Raw genomic sequence first — 17795 nt, forward strand, 5'->3', positions numbered from 1 at the left:
TATATTCCTTGCCGTAGTCTTGTCCACTTTCCATACCATTGCATCTTGTTTGATAGTCTTCAAAAATATGGTCAATTATCATAATATTTGTCCACTGCTAATCTACAAGTATGAGAAGCTTCTCTTTGACCTCTTTTTCCATGCCAGATTTCCATTACCAGGCTTCCATACTGAAGTTCCCTGCTTTCACTACAAATTTTGCTTACATCTACACTTCTCAATAAGGTAGAATAAGCCAATATTTCCTCTCTAATGTGCCTAAAAAATTTTATTAAGCAGATATACAGATTCATATTTGATTTGCACAAAGCAAAGCAAGTATTTAAAATTGTTACAAGTTGTTTTAAACTGTTACAGTAAAGTCCAAAAGCTCATCCTAATTTTTTTTACAGTGAAATTACATTTTATAAAAATTTGCTTGAAATAAGCATTATTAGAGGTTGAATAGCTGGTTAATTGGAAATATTTGTTTTAAAGGACTTTGGGCAGTGGTGGGGGTTGACATCCTCCCTCAAAATTAAACCAACACAAATAAAATACAGATTACACACATGACTTAAGCTTACTTATAAATGGATTTATTATTCTTGTCATAGAGAATATTATGGGTAATTATTAAAAAGAAAATAGGGGTCCCTGGGTGGCTCAGTTGGTTAAGCGTCCAACTTCTGCTCAGGTTATGATCTCGTGGTTGAGGAGTTCGAGCTCTGCATCGGGCTCTCTGCTGATAGCTCAGAGCCTGGAGCCTGCTTCAGATCCTCTGTCCCCCCTCCCCCCGCCCCTCCCCAGCTCATTCTCTCTCTCTCTCTCTCTCTCTCTCTCTCTCTCTCTCTCTCTCTCTCAAATAAACAAATAAATAAATAAACAGAAGACTTTTTAAGAGCTACTTGTCTTTTGCTCCCACAAGGATTTGTACGTATTTTCATACCCCAATCACTAATTCAGATTCCTGAGTTAGGGACACAGTTTCTCTTCCTTGGGTAAGCAATGGGTTCTCCACCCTGATTAGACCTTAGAATCACCCAGAGAGCTGTTTAAAGATACTGACTCAGATACTACCTTCCAAAGAATCTTATTTCCTTTTTTAAGAAACATTTTTAAAATGTTTATTTATTTTTGAGAGAGAGAACACAAGCAGGGGAGGGGCAGAGAGAGAGGAGGGACATAGGATCCAAAGCGGGCCCTGCACTGACATCAGAGAACCTGATGAGGGGCTTGAACCCACAAACCGTGAGATAATGACCCGAGCCAAAGTCGGATGCTCAACTGACTGAGCCACCCAGGCAACCCCCCAAAAATTTTATTTCAATGGTTTTGGGGTGAGGAAACTTAGACATTGAATTTTGTAAAAGCTCCCTGGATGATTCTAATATACTTCTGCATAAGAATGAGAATCCCTGGGCCTGGGTTTATCTGGAGAGATTCTCTCTGAGAAAGACTGGCCAGCTCCAGAAAGATAAATATTTATTCTTTTCGTTAAAACATTTCTACAATTTCCTAAAGTTCTTTGGTATCTCATTTTAATAGTTTTCTTTTAACCCTAACAAGGGAGTTTTTAAAGTCTATGAAGTTAAGCCTAGTATGGTCTCTCAGCAGCTATTATATGCTAATATCCTTATGCTTGAGTCATTACCACGAATAAAGGAATGGATATTACTATTACTTGGACAAATAATGAGAAGACTTAGAAACAGGTTGCTCTGGACTGTTGACAGAGCAAGTGAGAGTCAATAGCTTACCTCTCAATCTCCAGTTGATATTTCATCCTAATGAATTGCTTCTAATAGAAAATGACAAACTCAACAGGATCTCCTAACTTATTTAAGCTATATATCACAATTAAAAAGTAAGAGTGAAAATTAAGTGCAAAAGCAAGGAAATTATGTGATCACTTACTCTTACTGATGACAGGTTCTGAGATACGAGGAAAGCTCTTGATTAATTTGTTGTCGTCACTATCCCTAAATTTACCCACCCCTCCTGCCATGAAATATAAGGGATCTGCAATGGAAAGACACAGATAAAAATGACTAATTTTACATATGAACCCAATTGCCCTTATTACCAAATAATGATTTTGACTTACACATTATTTTTCACATGTAGCACACAAGTCATGAGCACAAAATGACATTCAAATTTCAAGTCCAGATCTTATTCTGGGTGCAGTCTGATGGTTCCCAGATGACAAAAAAAGGTTCTATCTTTTGGCCAACAGTTCCTGAAATGACTATTATTATTCTCCACTTCAAATCAGTGATTTATAGCCTTAAATAACAATGACGAAACTAAAAGTTTTTAGGTTAATCTCAAACTTGCTTGATTAGTAAGTCAAAAAATAAATAGCTAGAATGAAGAATAAGTGCCCTGAATTAATTCATGGATCTCAAAACACTCTGTAAATATTATTTTGAGGACTTAAGAGAAATATACATCTTCATGTTGTAAAGGGGATTTATAGTTAGTCAGATATAACTCCCAGATCAATGATCTTCCTTACACTACCTCTTATGAGACATTTAAATTAGGACATTAGGACATTGTACTCTCATACTGGAATATCCACCCAACCTCCTAGTGATGTCTCTCTAAATACCACCCTTGCTTGATAGTTCAGGACAAAGCTTACCCCATCTATGAAATATTTCCTAAATACCTAATTCAATGTGATTGGTCCTCCATCAAGGTTTACGTCATATTTTGCTTCAACCTTTACATCCCATCTAGTTTTTTAATTGCTCACATATAGTTCATCTCCTTTATTAGATGGCTTTCTAAGGGCAGATGCATTTTCTTACTCATCTTGGTATCCCTCATAACTAGTGTATTAAAGTTGGTGCTTAATAATTGTCTGCTGAAAGAATGAATATATGAATAGCGCCCATTTCAAATTCCAGATAATGTCAACTGTTCTTTCTTTAATAGGAGAATCTGAGAATAACTCTCTCTCCCTCCCTCTCTCTATATATATATATATATGTGTGTGTGTGTGTGTGTGTGTGTTTATTTACACATATATATGTATATATATATTTACACATATATATGTACATATATATATGTGTATATATATATATATATATATATATATATATATATATAGTGGTTTATTAACAGACTCTCCTATCCCAATAATACAGATAAATCATTACTTCAAAAGTGCTCTTGAACTTCTTTCACAACAGAAAGAACATATTTTAGTCACATGTATCCAGCAAACACCTCCACCTAGATGTACTAGCATTTTTTATTATATTTTCTATGTCTTCTTGCGTGTTTATCTGCATCCATGGACGTTTAGACTATATATATAGTACTAAATATATTACTATATACATAGTATACATATATACATGTATATGCATACACATATACATAGTATACACATGCATAGTATACATATACAATAAGTACATTATATTACTATATACACAGTACTATATATGTATAGTGTATATACATCTATAGTATTACTATATGTATAGTACTATGTATATAATAATATATATGGTACTTAAATATCTTTTGATGGTAATATTCAGACTTCTAAATCTGTATATATTTTTCATAATGAGATGGAAAAGAGGGAAGGAAACTCTAGAATTTAATGGAGCCAATGAATGGTGTCATAAATTTCTTATGCTTAAAGTTGGTGAACAATACCCTGGAGTTAGGGTAGGATGTAAAAGACAAAACGAATGCTTTGTATTATCTATTAAATTTGATGAGGAAAGAAAGATAACTGTATACAATGTATAGACAAATGGACCCTAGAAACCATTCTAACAACCTCATTTTACAGATTAGGAAACTGAGGCTCAGAAAGGGAGTGTTAAAAACAATGGACATACTACTTTAAATAATACAGGTTAGCATCCTGCAAGCTGTGAAATTTTTCTATGGCCAATAGAGGGATCCTGCAGCCAATAGAAGGGATATTTCTTAAAAGTGCCAATGTGATTGCTACCTCAATACTAATTGAGAAGGAGTGCAAATCATGAATACCAGCCAGAGAAGGCATAACACAGTGGGTTTGGTTATGGTTGCTGTACTCCATACCATAACTCTATCTCAAGACTGTTTTCTTCTGTATCCATCATAAGCAAGAGGCTCCTGTTTACTCAAGGTTCTTAAAGTCACAGAAAAGCCCAAACTACAGACAACATATATGAAGCAGGGCTGATACATATATTAGGTTTTAAAGTTCATTCAACCAAGTTTCGTAACTAGTTTTAAAAAGGAATATATTCAATTATATATATTCTCTTTTTCTGTCTTGCTGCCTTCCTCTAAGTGCCTGGCGCATTGTACACACTCAATAAATTTGGTTATTGTTGACATCAGTTACAATTGATTTTGTTTAAGGATAAGAAGTGTGCGTGTGTGTGTGTGTGTGTGTGTGTGTCTTTTTCCCTTGGTGATACCATTCAGTGTTAAGCTTCTCTGTGAATCTCCTCCACTTTCATTTTCCCTTAGTTTCTTCCTCTATTGCACCATAAAGTACAGACACTTCCTCCACATGGCTACATATTGTCTAGCCAAGGCTTCAGAAATAATAGTAGAGAGAATGAAAGTAGAGGAGATTCGGGACTCAGAGCTACACCAGTCTGATTTTGCTATTAGAGCAGTGGGGTTAAAAAATAAAAAACAAAAAACTTTTGGAATAGCTACACAATGAAAATAAGGCAGCAGGTAGTCAAGCTTCCAGTCTCATTGTCAAATTGGGAAGCAGGGAGTAAGAGCCCCTCATGATCCCAAAAAGATGGCCAAGGAGATCTGGTCAAATCTGCAACAAAATAAAAATTTCAGCAGTGAAGATGGTAGCTTTAGCTGTAATGCTACTGAGTGAGAGGCTTATTTATTCCCAGAAAACTGATGCAAAAATTAAAACTGTGCAAAGAAGGAGGCTGGGTTGAATACTAAAAGTTAACCATCGCTTGTCACTGAATTCTACTTTTTAACCACAGAGGCTCAGAAAATGGGCTGTTTTATCAGTCCAGTGGAATTTCTTACCTCTGTAGCACTGGAATAGTGAACCACAGAAGACTCCAGTGATGCCCAGTGAAGATGCTGGGATGTTCTTGCTCAGCTCAAGATCTTGTTTCCTCCCCCAGCCTTCCATGTACCTCCCCCTTGTTGGGACTGAAGAGTGACATCAGAATCACAACTGGTGATATCATTGTCTCTATAGCAACAGTAGTGAAGCTACCAGAAACTGAGTTGTCAAAGGACAAGGGGGATAGGTGAAGATACACTTCAAGGCTCTGATGCTTAGTTTGGAAGGACTGGGCTGGCTTGCTTCCAATTATTTTTCTCCTTTAAGTATCTAATTTAGGAAGGGAATACGGGACGGGGAATTTTACCAATGGGTTGCACTTAAAACAACAGTGTTATGTACAAACAAATTCAGATGGGTACAGAGAAGAAATAAAAACTGAGCATCTGCTAATTTTTTTATACAAAGCCCATGGAATCATTTCATTTTGTGGACTCAGCCTTGACTCTGTTATAAGCATCTTACCTTTTGTAATAATAATAATAAATTTGCAGGTATTTTGCCCAAACTGACCATTTCTGGGTTATAATTTTGTTTTTGATGGTCAGATACAATAGCACTAATCCTTTCTCTACAATGCCTTGACCTGAGAATGAGCTGGGATAAATCAGACCAACAGGCATTTGATTGGCAATTTCTTTCCTTGAGGAGGACTTTATTTTTAGTACATCCCCTTTAGAAATGTTATCCTAGGTACTCTTAATTAATGACTCCATATAGGACTGATATGTAGTTTCTATGAAACAAGAAGAATCTTGATCAAGGTCACAAGATAAAGTTTACAACTGTTAACAAATCCAAAAGTGACTGACTTGTTTGTTACAGGCTTTCTTCAACAAGGTTATTTATCTATTGATGATTTTTTTATACTGCCTCGGTTTTTTTCATCTTTAAAATAAAGAAATTGGGCTTACTCATGTCTTACATCCCTTCAAGTTCTAACAGTCTAGGATTTTGATACTTCAGTGGTATTTAAATAGAACTTCATTTACATGCATACAGTATTCTGCAGTTGAGAAAGCACCTTCACACCCATTATGTCATCTGATCCTCACAATAACCTTTTGAGGTAATAGGGCAGGTATTACTTTCCCTGTTTGACAGGTGTAGAAACTTGCCCAGGTCACAACTATTAACTGGTAAAGCTAGGACTGGGATCTAACATTCCGAGTTTTAAGTCAGTGCTTTTTGAACAATATGCCACCTTGAAACTAGTATTGAGAACATCAGTGTTTGACTTGGAAATGTAAAATACCATACTTGGCATGTTACACAGGTGTTAGGAGGATGGTGATGATAATGGGGTCTGTCAACTTTTCAGAACCAGTTTTTTATAATCATATTGACCCCAGAATCAAATATCAGAAAATTTTAAGCGCTGGGTGAAAACTTGACGAGGCCAAGAGATTTAAGACTGTGTAGCATTTTTAAACTTCTCTGATTTTCTTCAAAAGTTTCTTTCCTCTTGCAATTCAATTTGGTAGATTGAATTTTACAACCAATTTTACAAGCCTAATAACCTCTGCTCATTATGGGACTTTTGTCCATCCAAGCAACTCGCACTGCTTTCTTCCTAAACACACACACACACACACACACACACACCCCAAAAAACAAACAAAACCCCAAAACACTGAAAGAATTACCAATCTAGAAAGATCCCCCAACTAGTTTGTTTTCTGATAAGCCCAAGGCAGATGTCTCACAGCAGTTTGCTGTCTCCTATTCCAAGGTCTTGAACGACCAAAATAGACTAGTTAAAAAAGCCAAGTACTTAATCTTTCTGGAATCTCCATGGAGTCTAGATACCTCTTTCTAAAACAGTGCAGATTCTCAAATTGGTCCACAGTTAAAAAAAAATTAAGAACCACTGTTCTAGAGTCATCTTGAGTTTCCTTCTAGAAAAATGTGCAGTGGCATACATACCCACTAGATTTTACTTAATATTTCAGGAGGTTCACAGACTTCCTTAAGTCCACTCATGAATCATACACCAGGATAAGGATACCTGGATTCACATGTCAGTTGGTGGTAAGTGCTTTCATGTATAAAATAGCAACGAAGAGACTGATGGAGTGATGACCACCTTGGGTGTCTGAGAAGTTTTCTTCAAGCAGAAACTTGAGCTGGAGTAGACATCTAAGTAAGCCTGCCAGGCAAAGGGTACAACAAGAGCTAAGTCTCCGGGGAGAGAATGTGCACGAGTTCGACGTGCACATCCTCATTTCTGTTTTTCTTCCTCCCTTTCTCTTCGTTCCTGCTTCACTCCTTTCTTTTCTGACTTCTCCTCTAGACCCTGGTTCTCTCCGTCGAAAACTTCCCGAGCGCAGGGGCCGCGCCTCTACTTTCCCTTAGTCTCACCAGAACTTCTCTATCTGACATTTTCAGGAAATAATGAACTGAACTGAGTCAGGAAAGCTTGGCTCAGGCAGCTCGGGTTGTGCCATTTTGTATGCCCTCGAGCCAGTCACTGGTTGACTCTGAACTTCACATTCCTTGGTAATGAGATTATCTTTACGGTCGGCTCCAGATCTGAGATTCTGACCCCAAAATTCTTCACTTTCTATTTCCCCTTTTTGCCCTCTTTTCCACGAACCCTCCCTTGTACCTTGCTCTCCTCCCCAGTTCCCTCCAGTTTACACCCTGTCCTAATCTCTGACCCGGCCCTTCTTTTCCCGTTGGCGCCTGCGCAGCAAGGCGTGGAAGATTACTTTTGGCCCAGCTCAGTAGCCGTAGCCAGAGCGCCGGTTGCGGGGGATTGTGGGAGAAGATGGCGGCCGCCTTCCACCCTAGGGTTGTCCGAGCCCTGCCAATGTCACGTAAGTGTCACCGGGAGCAGGGGCTCCCTATCGGGATTCCGAGATGGGGATCCGAAGTGTTGGGAGTGGTGCCGTGCTGCAGCGTTCATGCCGACTCCCAAGGCACCTCGGTTTTTCTAGGTCCGGAACTGCCTGTAGTTTCTGCTTTCCTTTTCCCCTCCCCGGCTCACATATTAAATTGTACACTTGGAAAGGGGAACGTGGCGGGGGCGGGGGGTGTTGTAAAGGATCGAAAGAATGAGTTCTGGTAGAGTTGGAACGGTTTGAGGTTATGAGACAAGTGTGTGTGGCCGGCAGCGGGCCTTTTGGGCCCCCGTGGGGAGAAGAATCAGAAAAAGATGGGGGGAAAAAGATAGTGAGAGAATGTTCTTAATGGATTGACTGTATGATCTTGTGCAAACCCTTAATCTCTCTCAAGTTGAGATTCTTCCTGTTACAGTGGCGGTAATACCACAACGTCAGGGAGTTTCTGAAACGGTTAAAGTAACATTTATAAAAGCATTTTCTAAGTCCGAGGCATTTCTGCGGATGTAGAGTGTGTTAGGTCGAGGCACTGAGGTCTGGGGGAGCGAGGGATGCTGGAGAGAGAACCAACAATCAGGAATTTAATGGAAAGAAAAGGGAAGAAGAGTAAAGGATATCTAGTGTTTGTCTAAGCGTTGTTTATTTTTCCTTCTATTCTGATTGGATCTGCTGTCACGGTCCTCAGTTTGAGAATACAGTATATATTTGCTCTTACAGACACAAAAGGAGGCAAGAAAAGCAAGGAAATTGGAAATACAGTTACGGTTCATTATCATTCTTCTGCCTCCATCCTTTCACAAATTTGACCCAATCAGCCTCCAAAAGTTGTATTTTTTCGTAGTGTATTCTAGTCATTGCCAAATATTGTTTGTTCTCAAAATTAGCTGCATGTTAGAATAATTTTTAATGCTTTTAGAAAAAATAGAAATGGGGACTCATTGCAGAGGTATTAAATCAGAATTTTTGAGATCGGCTCCTTGCACCTTAAATTTTAAAAAGCTACACAAGTAGTTCTGATGTTTAGGCTGAGAAGCAAGTCAGAAGTATTTGGAGGACTTTTTTAGTTTTACATCTTGGGTAGGGCTTCTGCATACTACTGGGAAGGTGATTGGTTCACATCATTTGTAGTGATGGTTTTGTAGTCATGACTTCTTTGCAAGACATTTGTTGGTTCTTGTCAAAGTATTACATTGGTGTGACATAATGTAGATCATGAATGATAATAACTGCTATTGGTTGAGTATCTGCTATCTGCTAACCACAATCCTAAATATTTCCATAAACATTTTCACTGTAACGTACCCCTTTTAAATTGAAGCCATTGTTTGTGCTCTTAACCAGTATGCTTTATTGTCTCTGGTAAAATAAGCTTTTGCATAAACTCTGGAGAGGCAAGTCTAGGGTGTAACATAATCAAAACACTATAGAACAGAACTTTGTAATACATTATATATGGTGAAATGTGGAGAGACTATTAAGTACATAGGAAATCAGAAAAGGGAAATATTGTATCATTTGAAGTAATTAGATTGGAAGACCAGTAGAGAATTGCAAAGCTTCCACTGATTTTTTAGGGTTGTTACAATCTGGAAAGTCAGAGAAGCTGGGTATTTTCCCGGCACGGGCATAGGCAAGGACAAGGTGGAATCACAAGAATTCACAAGAATGGAATCACAAAGTACTTAGAAGGGAGTGAAATGACTACCCATAGATCTGGAGTAGTAGAAAAGAAAGTTGAATACATGTGCTTAACATGTGCTAGATAATGTTCTAAATACTTTATATACATTACTCTAATCCTCATAACAACCATTTGAGGCATTATTAATTCCTTGGCTGCAGTCATTTTTCACAATTTATTAACTGTCCTTTGTCCAGTGTCCTCATTTCCTTCCTTACTCATCATTTTAATCATTCCCTTTTATAAATTCTCAACTTCCCAGTGCATCTGCCTGTGGCATTAAAAAAAACCCAAAAAAACAAAAAAAACAAGCTTACCACATATTTCTTGCTTACCCCTGAGCAGTAGAGAACTGAACTAGGGAAAACTCCAAACTGACTTATTTTAAATTCATGAATACAAACATCAAGTAGATTTTCAGTACTACATTTTTTCAAAGAAATTTGCTTTCCCTTTTTCTGTAATGATTATTTACCATTGCCAGTCTCCTAAAACTTCTAACATGTGCTTCTCTCTCATTCTCAACTTAACCTAGAAATCAGCAGTGTTAGGGGCATGGGGTGGCTCATTCGGTTGAGCATCTGACTCTCCATCTTGGCTCAGGTCATGACCCCAGGGTCGAGGGATCGAGCCTCATGTTGGGGCTCACACTCAGCATGGAGCCTGCTTGGGATTCTCTCTCTTTCCCTCTGCACCTTTCCCCTATTCTCTGTCTCTCAAATAAAAAAAAAAAAATAAAAAGGAATTAGATGAGAACAATCTTTTTCTCCACCATAAAAATCTAATAGCTGAGCTGCAATAATTTGCAACTTTCCTTCCTGTTAAAGTGGATGAGCTCCTTTCGTTTTGATCTGAGGCTAGTTCCTTTGCTTTGCAATCCATCCCATCCTCAATTACCTGTGCATTTCCTCCCCTGAATCATTAATGTTTCCCCTCTACCAGCTCATTTCCATCAGCGTGTAAATATGTTATAATAGCTCATATTTAAAAAAAAAAAATCCTTCCTTGTCCTCATGTTCCTCTAGTCCTTTTTTCCCATGTCTCCTCAGAAGAATCCTCGATACTCTTTTTCCCACTCCCTTGCCTTTCATTCTCTCTTGCCCTCTCCAGTAGACTGTCATCCCCACTGCAATAAAATTGCTCTTATTAAGGCCATTCAGAACCAACATCTTCTAGATCTGTGGTCCTCTGTCCCCATCCTACTTCACTTTTCAACATTTGACAGTTAACTCTTACTTCTATCAATCACTCTCTTCGTTTGGCTCCTACCATTTCCTTTTTTTTTTTTTTTTTTTTCCCCTTCCCTTACTGGACTGCTTTTCATTCTCCTTTGCTGGCTTTTCAGGCAAATCACTTAACCTCTCCGAGCCTGAGTTTCCTCATCTGTAATCTGACAGTAAAAATTGTATTAAATAAGACAGTACCTACTAAGCACATAGAACAATGCCTGGCATCGGGTAACAGCTTTGTAAGTTTTGCTGTTACTATGACAGTTATTGTGTGTCTGATCTGCAGTGTTTGTTTTAACCTTTCAGATGTGTGGTTTCAGACGCTTTTCAGTAAGCTAGGTTTGTTTTAACCTTTTTAGTGTGGTTTCAGATGCTATTCAGTAAGCTAGGCTTTTTGTGTAATTTCATGCTTTTGCATAGGGAAAAACCATGGTTTCTGGGCAGAGTGCCACTGAGGGTCTGGTGCAGAAAATAGACACAGACTTACTTATTTACTTTCCTTCCTCCCTTTCCTTCCTTCCTTCCTTCCTTCCTTCCTTCCTTCCTTCCTTCCTTCCTTCCTTCTTTTTTTCCTTCCTTCCATCCTTCTTTCCTTCCTTCCTTCCTTCCTTCCTTCCTTCCTTCCTTCCTTCATGCCCAATACAGAGCCCAACTTGGGGCTTGAATTGACTTTTTTTTCCTCCAAACACAGATTTTCTAAAGCAATTTCTGTTTGTTTCTTTTAGCTTTCCCCAAGTTTACAAAGCACTAGTGCTCTTGGTAAGCAGTTTGTTGATTGGAGCAGACGTTTATCAGCACTTTAGACCTTTCAGTTGTTTTTTTACTTACTCCCTGAACATTAGGTAACTTGCTCTAAAACTGCCCTAATGAGTTTCAAGGCACTTGAAAATTGACATGTATCCAAAGGAGTTTTACACTTCTGCCAAATGAGGAATAGTTAACAGAACCTAGGATGTGTAACCTGGAGAAGACTTAGTAGAGATATCGTTGCTACACTTAGGTGTAGAAGAGGGATTAGATTTGTCCTTTGTCATTCCAGAGGAACATAGGGATCAACGCTACTGGGAAGCAGCCACTGATCTCCCATGTGGTGGAACTTGCTCACTATTGGATGGAATGAGTATGGTCTGCCATGGGAAGTGGTGTTTCCCAGCCTGGCAGACGTTCGGGCTAAGGCCACATAGTCTCCTTGCACATATAGACTGGGTGGAGAAGATGTAAAGCACTGATGCAGGAACTTTGAGGATCAAGAACTTGAGTGTATTAAAAAGAAATAGTGAGAGGTTTGACAAATCACTATTAACCTTTCCAAAGTTCAGAAATCTTTTCTCAAACACTCCTTTTGTCATTACTTTTGATGATTTTCAATAGTTTTATATTAAGTCTGAACTGTACTCTTTTTTTTTTATTTTTTTTTTTCTCAACGTTTTTATTTATTTTTGGGACAGAGAGAGACAGAGCATGAACGGGGGAGGGGCAGAGAGAGAGGGAGACACAGAATTGGAAACAGGCTCCAGGCTCCGAGCCATCAGCCCAGAGCCTGACGCGGGGCTCGAACTCACAGACCGCGAGATCGTGACCTGGCTGAAGTCGGACACTTAACCGACTGCGCCACCCAGGCGCCCCTGAACTGTACTCTTTTTTAAAAAAATGTTCTATACGAACAGTCCTCTACCTCCAGCATATATCATCAACTTTATTTTTCATTCATCATCAGTTTCAGAGTCTGTTCCAGGTAAATCTTCTGTTACCTGCACTGGGCTTATTCATTTCCTTCTCTACATTGTTGTATGTGTTACATGTTTCACATGGAAATCTGTTGTTACTCCTCTTTAAAACCTTTCTCAAAATAGTTTATTGCTCAGTAGGAAAAACCGACAAATAACCCAATTAAAACATGGGCAAAGAAAATATACGGAAGGCCAACAGGTACATGAAAAGGTACTCAACATTACTAGTCATCAGGGAAATGCAAATTAAAACCACAGTAAGCTATGACCTCACACCTGTTATAATCAGCATCATCAAAAAGACGAGATAACACGTGTTAGCAAGGATGTGGAGAAAAGTGAGCCCTTGTGCACTGCTGTTGGGATTGTAAAGCAGTGCAGCCACTATGGAAAGCAGCATGGAGATTCCTCAAAAAATTAAAAATAACAACTGTACTGTCCAGCAATTCCACTTCTGCTAATATATATTCAAGGGGAATGAAAACACTAAGTCAAAAAGATATCTGCATTCTCATGTTTATTGCAGCATTATTTACAGTAGCCGAGACGTGAGAACAACCTAAGTGTCCATTAGGGGATGAACAGATAAATAGGTTGTATATATATATGTGTATATATACACACACACACACACACACACACACACACACACACACACACACACTGGAATATTATTTAGCCATAAAAAATGAGGAAATCCTACCATCTGCTCCAACATGGATCGACCCTAAAGGCATTATCCTAAAGTGAAATAAGTCAGACAGAGAAAGACATATACTGTGTGATCTCACTTATATGTGGAATTAAAAAAAAAAAAACCCAAACTTGTAGAAAAAGAGCTCAGACTTGCGGTGGCCAGAGGTGAAGGGTTGCGGGAGTGAGGATTGGAGGAAGGTGGTCAGAGGGTACAAGCCTACCATTATAACGTAAAAAAGTACTCGGGATGTAATGTACAACATGGTGACTTTAGCTAATGCTGCTGTAAGATACATAGAAAATTTAAGGGAGTTCGTGCTAAGAGTTCTCAATGCAAGGAGAAAATTGTTTTTTTCTTCTTTCATTTTTATTGGATCTCTATGAGTTGGTGGATGCCAGCTGAACCTAGTGTAATCATTTCATTATATATATATATAAATCAAACCATCATGCCATATGCCTTGAACTTACACAGGGCTGTATGTCAGTTCATTCTCAGTAAAACTGGAAAAAAAAAAGGCCCCCAAACCTACTTTATCCAGGAATACTTCCTCATAATTATCTGATTTATTGCTCCCTTCCTTGCATTCTCTCAGTGCCTTTCACTGTGGAGGTTTCTACTCTCTTAATTTTTAACTGTTTAATTTTTTTAATGTGACTTAAATATTGTATCACAATATATTGTATATTGTATCCCATAGGGCAGGGAGTTTATAGTTGACCTTTGAACAATGCAGTAGTTAGGGGCACTGACCCCCTCCCTCCCCATGCAGTAAAAAATTCATGTATAACTTTTGACTCCCCTCGAACTTAATCACCAATAGCCTACTGTTTACCAGAAGCCTCACTGGTAACGTAAAGAACTGATTACCATGTTTTGTATGTTTTATGTATATGTATTATATGTTGTGTTTTTACAATAAAGCAAGAGAAAAGAAAATGCTATTAAAGAAAATCATAAGGAAGGGAAAATACATTTATAGTACTGTGCTATATTTATCAAAAAAAATCCTCATATAAGTGGACCCATGCAGTTAAAACCCATGTTGTTCAAGGATCAACTGTACTTTCTAATTTTTATATATTTCCTTATGACGTATGGATTTTTTGTTGCAGCTGTTTGTGTTTATTATTGCTGTAAGCACTTACATTATAACTTTTGGTTTAAAAGTTCATTTTAAACTTAAGTATTTGGAAGTACTGATAGCAAAATAATGTTACAAGTTTCTAGGAAAAGAGGTTATTCATACTCACTTTTATATTAACGTTTGCCACTTTTTTATACTCTGGGGTTTTCTTTAAGGTTCTTCTATTACTGCGAGAGCCGTAGCTGTGTTTCATGGCCCTCCTCATCGCCAGCTTCATCATTCACTCATACCTCATGGGAAAGGTGGGCGTTCTTCAGTCAGTGGGGTTGTGGCCACTGTGTTTGGAGCAACGGGATTCTTGGGCCGATATGTTGTCAACCGCCTTGGTAAGTAAAGTTCCTTGAGTTCAGTATGCTCAGTGCCACTTATTAGGGTTGCCTAATGAAAACCATGAACCATGTTTCTTTTCAATTTAACAGTGTTACAAATTACTTGTATCTTGGATTTATGTAATTTTGATCTGCTATATGTTAGGAAGCATTACCACTCTTCCTCTGTAGGATGTTGAAACAGGAATAGGGGTCTCTGAAAAGTTATGGCATCTCTAGCAGGGCAAAATATGTTTTTGTGAAACATGATTTCCATTTACTTGTCATGCTGTAATTTAAATATTTACCAACTCACTGTTGTATAAAGTATTCATATTATGTTAGTATTGATCCTTGTTTCAACCCGTTCTTTTTTAGGACGTATGGGGTCACAGGTGATCATACCCTATCGGTGTGAAGCATATGACACCATGCACCTTCGTCCCATGGGTGACCTGGGTCAGATTATCTTTCTGGTAAGAGTCTGTGTGACTGATTGCTGATTACTGGAGTTGACTGATGTAAAGTACTGAGGTCATTTTTAGGGGAGAGAGGCAGTATAATAAAGCAGCAGTTTCATCTCAGAGTGAACCAAGGGCATCCTCCATTTACCTCATTCTTATAAACTCTTATCTAGCAGTTGGCAAATGTCATTTTCTGTAAAAAGCCAGTTGGTAAATATTTTAGCCTTTGTAGGTCATAGGGTCTTTGTCATGATTACTCAGCTCTCCCCTTTTGCCTGAAAGTAGCCATAGATAAAATATAAATGAATGGGAGTGGCTGTGTTCTAATAAAAGTTTATTTACAAAGTTAGACTATAGGCTAGATTTGCCCATGGGTCATAATTTGCTGATCCCTGCTCTAGGCCCCTGCCATCCAGTATGGTAGCCATTAGCCACATGTGGCCACTGAACACTTGAAATGTGGCCAATCTTAATTCAGATGTGATGTAAGTATAAAATACAATCAAATTTCAATGACATAGTACAAAGAAAATAATATAAGTCATGAATAATTTTTTACACTTACTAAATATTAAAATAATATAAGGGGTATATTTGGTTAAATAAAGTATATTATTAAAATGAATTTCACCTGTTTCATTTTACTCTTTAAGAAAAAAGTTTTTAAAATATTTATTTATTTATTTTGAGAGAGAGAGACAGAGAGAGAGAACATGTGTGTGCTTGGGGGGAGAGGCAGAGAGAGGGAGTGAGAGAATCCCAAGCAGGCTCTGAGCTGTCCGCGCAGAGCCTGATGTGGGGCTCGAACCCATGAACTGAACCATGAGATCATGACCTGAACCGAAACCAGGAGTTGGATGCTTAGGCAACTGAGCCAGCCAGGTGCCCCTAAAATTTAAAAAAAAAAAAATTTTAATGTTGATTTACTTTTGAAAGGGAGAGAGAGAGAGAGACAGAGACAGGGTGTGAGTGGAGAAGAGGCATAGAGAGAAAGAGACACACACACAGAATCCAAAGCACTCTCCAGGCTCTGAGCTGTCAGCATAGAGCCCAACGTGGGCCTCAAACTCACAGACCATGAGATCGTGACCTGAGCCAAAGTTGGGATGCTTAACCAACTGAGCCACCCAGGCGCTCCTCATTTTACCATTTTATTTTTTTTCAACGTTTATTTATTTTTCAGAGAGAGAGAGACAGAGCACGAACGGGGGAGGGGCAGAGAGAGAGGGAGACACAGAATCGGAAACAGGCTCCAGGCTCTGAGCCATCAGCCCAGAGCCCGACGCGGGGCTCAAACTCACGGACCGCGAGATCGTGACCTGGCTGAAGTCGGACGCTTAACCGACTGCGCCACCCAGGCGCCCCTCATTTTACCATTTTAGATGTGACTAGTGGAGAGGTATCTGGGTGGCTCAATTGGTTAATCGTTCAACTCTTGATTTCGGCTCAGGTCATGATTTCCAGGTCGTGAGATAGAGCCCCGCATCGGGCCCCTGTGCTGGGCATGGAGCCTGCTTAAGATATTCTCTCTCTCTCTCTCTCTCTCTCTCTCACTCTCTCTCTCTCTCAAAAATAAATAAATAAATAACAATAAATGTGAGAGTAGAAAATTCAGAATTGCCTATGTGCCTTATGTTATATTTCTGTTGGACAGTGCTTCTGTAGACTGAAAATCACACATACGGTGTTTTATGACTTGCTTCCTTGGCACAGACTTAGCTTAGAACACTGCTTGCTGTGCCTTCCCTGTTGTTACTCTTTAATCTGAAGGTTCTTTCTTTGGGCCAGTGGTTGCCTATGGGGCGAGGCAGGGGATACAGGGTAGGGGAGACCCTTCAATGCTGTGATTAGAAATGTGTGGGCCTTTATGGTTGCCACAATGACTGGTGATCATACTGATTTATTAGCTAGGGACCAGGGATGCTAAGTAGCATACAGTGCCCAAGGCAGTCCCTTTCCACAAAGAACTCTGTTGCCCCAATGTCTACAGTTACCCTATTGAGAAACACTCTGGATGCTTCCTCTCCTATTCTTCTGCCTAAATTTTCCTGTGTTTATCATCCTGTATGGAGTTGAGCTCTTCCATTTACACACTTTCCCCTCTTTTTTTTTTTTTTAATTAATATAATTTATTGTCCTCAGTTCTCAGTATTTGAGAGTCTTTTATGGTTTGCCTCCCTCCCTCTCTCTTTTTTTTCCCCTTCCCCTCCCCCATGGTCTTCTGTTAAGTTTCTCAAAATCCACTTTCCCCTCTTAAAAAATATTTGGTAAACATCCTTAAGATCTCTGATACATTCATTCAGAGTATTTGTGATCTCTCTTACATTTTTACTTTTAATTCCTTTTCATTTATTCTTTACTGAAAGTTCACAAGCTAAGTATAATACTATATTGGAAATTTCTTGTTTCTATAAAGTGTTTTTCTTTTCTAAAATCTTAATCTTCATGGTGTTACAGTTACAGGAGCTTAGCTTTTCTCCTGTTTCTTTGTGACTTGAGATTATGGGTCGCCTTGTCAGTCCTCAGAATTAAAGTATTTCGCAAATAATAGGTGAACACTTTGACTGGCTTACACATGCAGAGTCATTGGAATTGAGCCATATGATGTATATTCCGTTTTGTTTTTTTTTTTAATTTTTT

General features: G+C 38.7%; 2 protein-coding genes across 6 annotated transcripts in view; one reads left to right on the forward strand and one right to left on the reverse strand.

The window, feature by feature from the left end:
• AKAP3 (A-kinase anchoring protein 3) overlaps positions 1-7753 on the reverse strand; it is a 47183-nt gene extending 39430 nt beyond the window's left edge. Inside the window, exons 1-4 of one of the 5 annotated variants that reach the window (XM_023256695.2) lie at positions 7665-7753; positions 6983-7205; positions 5014-5142; positions 1897-2001 (exon numbers count right to left, since the gene is read on the reverse strand). The gene's annotated coding sequence lies outside the window, so the exon portion shown is untranslated. The other 4 variants (XM_019834387.3, XM_003988289.6, XM_023256696.2 and 1 more) reach the window with 4 other exon arrangements.
• NDUFA9 (NADH:ubiquinone oxidoreductase subunit A9) overlaps positions 7731-17795 on the forward strand; it is a 36689-nt gene continuing 26624 nt past the window's right edge. Inside the window, exons 1-3 of the mRNA XM_003988290.5 lie at positions 7731-7875; positions 14539-14709; positions 15070-15167. Coding sequence (XP_003988339.1) covers positions 7827-7875; positions 14539-14709; positions 15070-15167 — 318 coding nt within the window. The 5' untranslated portion in view covers positions 7731-7826. The remainder of the gene's footprint in view (positions 7876-14538; positions 14710-15069; positions 15168-17795) is intronic.

Source organism: Felis catus, chromosome B4 (genome assembly GCF_018350175.1).
Source record: "Felis catus isolate Fca126 chromosome B4, F.catus_Fca126_mat1.0, whole genome shotgun sequence".
Classification (NCBI taxonomy): domain Eukaryota; kingdom Metazoa; phylum Chordata; class Mammalia; order Carnivora; family Felidae; genus Felis; species Felis catus.